This window comes from Asparagus officinalis, chromosome 1 (assembly GCF_001876935.1).
Source record: "Asparagus officinalis chromosome 1, Aspof.V1, whole genome shotgun sequence".
NCBI classification, from domain to species: domain Eukaryota; kingdom Viridiplantae; phylum Streptophyta; class Magnoliopsida; order Asparagales; family Asparagaceae; genus Asparagus; species Asparagus officinalis.
This window is the reverse complement of record NC_033794.1, coordinates 11,243,827-11,252,823: the sequence shown is the minus strand read 5'-3', so window position 1 is coordinate 11,252,823 and position 8,997 is coordinate 11,243,827. Positions and strand designations below refer to the sequence as shown.

The window sequence follows — 8,997 nt, the reverse complement described above, 5'->3', positions numbered from 1 at the left end:
CATCATTCCCCCGTTAGAAAAAGGAAAATCCACACTCTAGATTCTAAAGCCTAGACGCATATTTTTTTCAATGTACCACTTAACACTGTCACAGTATTAAAACCATGATTTCTTATGAAGAAGGTCTTTTCGTAAAATTGACAATGTTGTAGGGCCCATTTTGGAGACGCGCGTAACACAAAGTCATGAGACAAAGCTGTATTAGTATACGAACCCGAATCTTTTCCATCTTTTGCTTTTCCACAGGCCACAGCCGATTGAAATTTTTACTTTTTAGCTTTAAAAAAATTTATCATTTACCCCTCCTTTTTAGCAGAAACAATAATTCGTAGCACCATTAGATCAAAACCAGTACAAAATTAGAGGTCAAGGGTGTTATTATATTTACCATCAAGGGTAATTTTGGATAATAATCAATTGGGGGTCACAGTTTCAGAGTACCTAGTACGTTTCAGTGTGAGTCTCATACACTATGCGCCAATTAATTGGATGGTCCCAATCACGGTCAATTTCAACCGTCCAGTTAAAGATTATATATATTGTTTTCGATTCAGAAGCTGACAACGTTAACTCTGTGTAGGGGGGACTCACACAGTACAGTACAGAATAGGTATTTTCGTAATATTTTTGAAGTTCAAGGGTATTTTGTCTGTCAGACACATTCTTCTCTTCTCTCTGTTTTCTCTCCTCTCTCATTCCTTTCTGCTGCTGAAATATTTGACCGTTGCCTCTCTCTGTTTCTCTCTCCGATACAACTGAGGTAAGTTTTTAATTTGCTTTACCGTTAAAATTTTTGATCTTTTTAAGATTTGTAGTGGACTCCTTCGAGAATTAAGACTAAAGGTCTAATTTTTGAACATCTTTGGGTGGCCATTCCTGCGAACAGATTAGGAGCTGCTCTGCTGGGTCTTTATTTTAGTTTTTTTTTTTGGTAATTTTTGGAGATTTAAGAGTTGGGTCTCTCTGATTTTCTTTCCTATAATTTTATTCTGATTCCAATTTTTTTAAGTAAGCCACAGTAACTCCGGCAGTTCGATGTAATGAGCAAATGGTTCATAAAGTTGTGTCCTTTTTTTTTATCTCATTGACGCTCAATCCCATCACGCTCAACTTTTACTTTTTATCTAGATTTTTTTTTAAAATATGAATGCTTTAGCAGTAGATTGGTTCTCGTGTATATCCATTAGCTAAGAATTCCATCTTGTTTGTTTTTTTAGTTTATTTAAAATTGGAAGGATCTGTTGTTAGAAATTGACAGTAATAGTGGTTTCTCAAAATAAGCTCTTTTGGATAGTTGGGCTGGGAAATTTCCTTTTGTGTTTCTCATATGTTAGCCTTCTCTTTCCTTTCTATCCTAAGAGCCAGGTAAGAATTGATTTACTTATTTTACTGGGGAAATTTGTTTCCAATCTTGTTTTATTTTACAGAAAACAAAATTATTTCACTGTTTACTCTAGAATGAAACATATAAGTTAATCTTTTGTTTGTTTTTCTTCTTGATTATCTAGAAATTTTCCTCCTAGATTTATTAATAATTTTATCAACGATCAGGAAAAAGGTGTAGATATATTTTTAAGAATCGTGACATAGACTTGTTCATTTATATAGGGATGGTTAATCCTCAATTTCCCTTTTGTATCTATACATTTTTTTTCTTAGTCAAATGTAAACTGTACTGTAAGATTTCATTCATCCTGGATATTACCATTGGTTTCTATTACCTTCTCATTTCTCCATTAATTCCTGCTTTGACCATTGTAAAAAAATTGAGGTATTACACATTTTTTTTCCCATTTCCATATGATAGAAGTTTTTTTGTTTGTGTACAGGGATGGATAGGATTTCATAGCATATCTAAAAATTAAAAACAATTGCTTATGATTATAAATTTCATGGTTTTAATGTTTAGTTAATATGGTATTTGTTCTTTGGTTGCAAGTTGGTTCATAATTTTGGCATAATGGCTTCTCTTGTTGGCCTCATTCATCTCCTCTTTTTGTTCAAACCTCGCCGTGTAGCCTCCACTTGTCAAACCAACAAAGAATAAAACAAAAAACACCGAAGAAAAAAATTCTGACATGTTCTTCAAAAAGACAAATCAGATTAGTTTTTTCTTGGCTTGTTGCTAAAACACCTGAACTGAAAGAGACCTAAGTTCTTTCTTTTCCTTTTATATATTTCAGTTTCTTGATGGTGGTTAAATTATGAAGAATTTGAGGTTTATAACAGTGTTCTTCTTCAAGTTCCAGTGATGAAGCCAAGGAAACCAAACAGGTTTCTTATAGCAGTAAGTATCTATCCATTTTCGAGTAATTGTTTCTTCTAAATTCTATTATTTATTTCACTTACAGTCTTGCATGAATCAGCTCTATAATATTCTATGAGTCTGATAGAAGATCAACATCAATTCTCTTCTAATTCTGGATTTGACTCAAGTCTGAAGTTCTCATAGAGAAAAGTTAAAAAGATATGGGGGGATGTTCTGCTTCCAAATTAGACAAAGAAGAGGTTGTTCAGCTCTGCAAAGATCGAAGAAACTTCATCAAACAAGCCGTTGATCATAGAACTCGCTTTGCCTCTGGCCACATTGCATATCTTCAGTCTCTAAAGAGAGTCTCCGTCGCTCTTCACAACTTTGTTGATGGACAAGAGCATCATGATTTCCTCTTGGATTCATACAATACTCCCCCTTTTAGCACACCTGTAAAGAGATTAAGCCCACAGATCATCAGTGTTCCTCTTAAATCCTTCACGCCAACACCACCAAAGCAATCGGCAAAGAGCACTGTCCATGTGATGAAGTACTTGAGATCGAATGCAAATCCATCGGTTTCAGTTGAAGAGAGGCCTCAACCAGCACAAACCGTAAGGATTGATTCATATTACCCTCCAAATCCATATAATATCGATGGTTTCTTTGCTATGGAAAGTTCTCAAGTGAGCCCATCATTCTATCCTTCGCCTTATCACAGACCAAATTACCCTCCGCCATCACCTCAAAATTCACAGTGGGATTTATTTTGGAACCCCTTCTCTTCAATGGATACTTATGGATACCCCTCTCGGTTAACCATTGAAGATGAGATGGCTAGGCTAAGGCAAGTAAGAGAAGAAGAAGGGATTCCGGATTTAGAAGAGGATGATGGAGAAGAGGAAGGACACATAGTAGGTGAAGAGGAGGAGGAGGAAGAAGAAGACACAGAAGAAGAATTTATAGAGGTCAATTTGAATGATAAGGCATCTAATAAGATTGATCCTCATCCCTCGACCGGGAATGCTCCTAATGAAAATGTTCCTAGAGCTAACGATATACATGAGATTAAAGGATTGCAGTCCCGGGGGTTAGGGAGTATTGAAGTGGCAAAAGAACAAAATGCCGTAGAGCTTGAGGTCACTAGAAGCAAGCAAGAGGTTATGAGGAATAGAGAGCCGGCAGAAGAAACTCCTGGATTTACTGTATATGTAAACCGAAGACATTCAAGTATGAGAGAGGTCATGAAGGAAATCAACGAGCAGTTTGTAAGGATTTGTGATTGTGCTCAGGAGGTTTCTACGATGTTAGAGGCAAGCAGAGCTCAGTACTCTTCGACATCAAGTGAAATCTCAGGTACTCAATTCTAAGATAGGAATTTTTTTTACTAAATATAGTAATTATAAAATAGAAATCACGAGCTTGTGGCCTCTGTATATGAACGTTTGAGATCAATCTTAATATTGCATCCTTTTAGTTTAGGTATCCAATTACTGTCAAGACTTTTTGATGGTTGGTATTGTGATGATTGATACCTATATTGGATAACTAGTAGTGTGTACAATACGTTACTTAATAGAAATTGCTGAACATGACAGGATGATAGTCCTTCATCATAATTTCCAAAAATACTATATCAAACCTAAAATACTATATCAAAATGGATATTTCTTCAATATGGATAACTTTCTGTGGGATGTACAGTCCTTCATCATAATTTCCAAAATACTATATCAAACCTAAAACTAGTGACTGGTAGTAAAACATCGATTTTCCTGTTGAGACAACTCAATCCTTGAAGTTTTTTTTCGATATATTTTTGTATGGAGTTACTTCATAATGTCTTAAACTTATTAATAACAGAACTTTACTAATGACTTCCCGCTTCGTGCAGCTAGCCGAATGTTGAACCCAGTCACTTTATTCCACTCAGCATCATCACGATCGACATCTTCCAGGTCCTTTCTTGCTTCATCCAGTTCAAGAGATGATTCCTATGAAAGCAGTAGCGATTACTCTGAAGAATCCAGTATGGAATCAGGAAGTCACCAGTCTACGCTAGATAGATTATATGCATGGGAAAAGAAATTATACCAGGAAGTGAAGGTAAAACTTTGATAAATAGGTCAATAATACCTGAATTGTATGTGAGATGTGACATAATAATATGGTTTATTGTCAGTCTGGAGAACGCATAAGAATGGCATATGAGAAGAAATGCAAACAACTAAGGAATCAGGATGTCACCGGAGAAGAGCCTTCATCAGTTCATAAAACAAGAGCTGCTGCAAGAGATCTCTATACAAAGCTCAAAGTTTCTGTGCAAACAGTTGAATCCATATCAAAGAGGATTGATGCTCTGAGAGATGAAGAGTTGCATCCACAACTCAGGGAGTTGATACAAGGGTATGTTTCTAATTTCAATGGCTTAGTAGTTTCATATTGGTAAAATAGTAGTCATAAGCACATCTTATACTAATTTTAGGCTTACACCATTTCATCTATGTTAGAATATGATAATATAACCCTCAATCCTCAACATAACTTTGAAGTTTTGATGCAATTGATTGGGGGCTTTAAGATGGTATCAGAGTAGCCCAAGTCCAAATGCCATCGGCCACGAGTTTAAGCAAATTTCCTAAAAATTGGCACCCCTGCGTGATTCCAGGTTTTGGCCCATAAAATAGGCTGTAAAACTGCAGGGGCATGTTAGAATATAAAAATACGACCCTCAACCCTCACCATAACTTCGCAGTTTTGCTGCAATTGGTTAGACACTTTTAAGAATCTTCACATTCCAAATACCCTGTGTGCACAACAAATAAAGACATAATGATTGACACTCTTTAGATTATTCAGCAGAAACTTTTGGATATTAAATATAGAAAAACCTGGAGTACGGTAATATAAATACAAACATTATTAAACTTTAGATAGTTAAATATAATTAAGTCTACACTATGATATTAATCAAATTAATCAAGTACAGGAAGAAGAAGAAGAGACAAAGTAAGTCATCGTTATTGTCTTCATGCTTATGATTCTGTTGAGCAACTTCCAAACAATAGAGACAAAGAAAATCACTACACTACAAACAAACAATTAATCAAAGTTTAAACAATAGAAAAGAAAGAACTAAAGCAAAACAGAAAAATAAAGCAAAAAGCAGGGAAAAGCGAGTGACAAGTCTTATAGTTAAGTCATTGCTGCTGGTTGCCCTTTGAAGGCGCATTCTGGTCTTTCTTTCCCTTGGAATTATCCCTTTAAAACAAACTAACCATTAAAATTAACACACGCTAAAATGTAGTCTTTTTTAGTTATTAGTCCCTTAAATCTTTCTTGTTTTAAAGCTAGTCCTTCTTTATATCCTCAGTTCGTATAATTACTTCAAATTAGTCCTCCTTTTGTTTTTCCGGCCAATTTCTTAACTCTGATTGGATTAGTGATTAACCCAAACATGAGAGATTATCATTTTGCCTTCACTTCATGCCTCATCACAAATTTCTCTCAATTTCTCTTATGGATTTTGATTTGGATGTAAATTTTTAAAAAAGTGTATAACTGGAAACCCAGGTCAAAAAGTTAAGTTTAATGGAATATTTCTTCCGACCCACAAAACAATTTCACGAACCGGGGACTAAGTGGAAATTTCAATGATCCGAGGGACTAATTTGAAAATATGGAAGATTTTAAAAAGCATATAACACCTTTTTGATAAACTGACCTCTATTTCAAAGGAAAAACGGGAAACAAATCGACACTCTATTTAAGAAAATTAGCTGCCAAGAGATAAAAGAGTTTGTGAGCCCTATGCTAATCACATCAGTATAAGATGGGCTCACAAGTAAGTAGTTTGGCAGCTCATTTTTTAAAAGCATATAAAATGAGTGCTGCTACGGGGACCTAAAATATGGGATCAAGGGAGGGGACATGTGAGGTGTCCTCTCCCTATTGCATAATGAGTTGGCATGAGTTGGCATGACCAACTCATTATGCAATAGGAGGGGACACCTCACTTGTCCCCTCCCTTGGTCCCATATTTTGGGTCCTTAAATCATTTTCCATATAAAATAAACTCTTATATAGCCTATATCCAGTAACCCTCTATTTCAAATATAAGTTGTTATGTTTCCCTCCCGCCGGTGCAGGTTAGCAAGGATGTGGAGAACAATGGCGGACTGCCACCAGATTCAAAAGCGCGCAATCGACGAAGCCAAGGTCCTCCATTATGCTCGCACGTCATTCCCACCGCCACGAAACAATCCGAAACTTCCCCACCGAAACCTCCCCGAATCTGCCACGACCTCGAATCGGAGCTTCGCCGGCTGCGCGCTCCTCCTTCGCCTCCTGGATCTCCTCCCAGCGCTCCTACGCCCAAACCCTCGCCTCCTGGGCCCACCTCTGCGCGGCCGCCATCAAAGACACCGGCATTGCCTCCCGGGCCCCCGTGTTCGACCTCTGCGGCCGTTGGCCCAACATGTGGACGCCGTCAGCGAGGCTCAGGCGATCGACGGGCTCGCATTTCTTCGCTGCCGGGAATCGGATCCGTGTATCGAGTTGGAGAAGAGAAGGACGAGGATGCGACGCCAAAGATGACGGAGGATAAGACGGCGGAGTTGGCGGGAATGGGGTTCTGTGTGCGGGGATGTCGGTGGCCGTCGGGAGTTTGACGGAGTTCGCCGTTAAGTTGGCGGAGGGGTATGAGGGTTTGGGGGGTGGAGATGTGACTATGTAAGTAGTGAACGATCAATATTTCATTTGGTTTGAGCTTTTTTGACCCTTGGAAGAGAGAGAATATGGTTTTGAGAGATTTTGGAGTAGATGATGTAGTGTATAAAATGTTTTCTTTTTTTTTTTTCTTAATATACTGATTTAGCGTTTCAAAAGTTATTTTGTTTGCGTTTAGGTTAGTTGGGAAGTTAGTTTAACAGTATGTTCTTGCCAATTACAGAAAAGTAAAATCTTGCGGGTTTTACTGCATGGGTTTTCCATTGTTATTGGTTGAAGTGGATTGTTTAGTGTTGTGCTTTTAGAATTTATAGTTGCTTCGTGTGTTTATGCGTGCATGTATATATACGCGTGTGTGCGTGGGCGCGCGTGTCATTTGAACCCGGTTGAGAAACTACACCAACGAATTAAGCTCAATCATATCAGCATAATGCTCAGCTGTTTGATTTGGTCAACGAATTAAACAATGAAACGAGAAAAAAAAATTATGAAAAAACATCAAGAAATTCAGCCAAAAAAAGTACCACAAATTAACAAACTTCTATACGCTTAGCGCATAATTATAAGGCCTCTGCAATTACTAGGGAGATACAAGCTAACGTACCCCCAGAACAATATTTGCAAAAAAGAAAAAAGAAAAAAGAAAAAAGAAAAAGAAAAAACTAAAGCTTCAATGTTTTGTCCCGACAAATCGGACCGTCGCAAAAGTGCAGCAAGAGCCGCTGGTCGACACAAGCATTGTGAAAACTATGGCTGCGTTTGGGCAGCACCCTGACCTTGCATCTCCAGAGAAAAAAAAGAGTAAAGAAAGAAACATAGATGTCTGCGGTTTTAAAGCAGCTGCCATAAAAAATATACAACAAGAAAATTGCACGTGAGAGATACTGAGATCAGATGCAACATGCTACCATACTGATGAGTGATGGCCTGTCCATTGTTACATACAATTTAAGTGTTATTGAAATAAATCACATGTGGCCTATCTCAGTCTCTACTCAGTTACTCCTATAGATCTGCGTATCTGGACCCCTTCTTCCTGTCTCCGAGAACTCGTCAGGCAGAGGCACATTCAGCTCGGAGCAAACCAACTGAACTATTCTCCTCGTCACACCCCCTAAAGACATCTTATTCACAGTTACCGCAATCGAAAAATCATGCTCGACATCGCAAAATCCAGTCGAACCACCGATACCTGAATGCCCAAAACTCGTAATCCTACCATTCCCAGATTTGAATCTCCTAAATCCTAACCCAAAATAACCGCTCGGGAGCACCAAAGTACTATAATCTCCAAGCCCCATGAATGCATCATGAATCTTCGGGTTATTAAACATTTTACTTCCACCAGCATCGTCATTGCTGTCATCGATATTGACTTCAATAAGTCGATAGTCCCGATTCTCACTTTTTAAATTAAAGAAATCCTTGATACCTCTTCTTTTTTTCTCAGTTACGAGAGGAGGGAGTTTAGGAATGTGGGGGTTGCTGCCAAGAGGAGGTTTTGAGAGATTCGAGTGCGGCGGTGGAATTATTCCTCCCTTGGCGAGAGCGGCGTAGTATCGGGCGAGCGCACGTGCAGTTAAGTGCCCGTTGGCAGCGGGAATTATGGCACGACGAATGTTGAGGGTGTTAAAGAGGGCAGGGAGGCCTGTGGCAATTTGAACTATGTTTCCTTGCTTGAGGCTGTCGGGTAAGTCGGGCCTTGAGTTCATTTCCATGAGCTTTTCGAGATCGTCAGTGTCGATCGTTAGTGTTGCCAGTCGAGATTCCACACCTGATGACAATATCCAGAATTCAGTGATATTGTGTGCAATAATTAACCAAGAATTAGAATTGTGGGACAAAAAATTGAAAAACTGGCAACCATCACACATCTCAATTCGACTAGTTGACTTCCACTGTCACTAATGCTACTAGTACATACTCTTTCCTTGCAAATGGGATGTGCAGAGGATTTCGACATGATTGCATGAATTCGTTTATGATCATGATCAATTCAACAAGCTGCATTTAGGGTC

General features: G+C 38.3%; 2 protein-coding genes across 2 annotated transcripts in view; one reads left to right on the top strand and one right to left on the bottom strand.

Moving 5' to 3' along the window:
• Window positions 669–6,968, top strand: LOC109849740. The gene is given in 8 exon segments (XM_020419613.1): window positions 669–760; window positions 2,184–2,287; window positions 2,367–3,607; window positions 4,146–4,357; window positions 4,434–4,657; window positions 6,400–6,493; window positions 6,496–6,579; window positions 6,582–6,968. Coding segments are annotated over 6 exon segments (2,028 nt in total). The 5' UTR covers window positions 669–760; window positions 2,184–2,287; window positions 2,367–2,469; the 3' UTR covers window positions 6,858–6,968.
• The window catches only part of LOC109849732, a 9,579-nt gene continuing 8,091 nt past the window's right edge, over window positions 7,510–8,997 (bottom strand). The window contains exon 20 of the mRNA XM_020419601.1: window positions 7,510–8,753. Within this exon, the coding sequence (XP_020275190.1) occupies window positions 7,975–8,753 (779 nt within the window). The 3' untranslated portion in view covers window positions 7,510–7,974. The remainder of the gene's footprint in view (window positions 8,754–8,997) is intronic.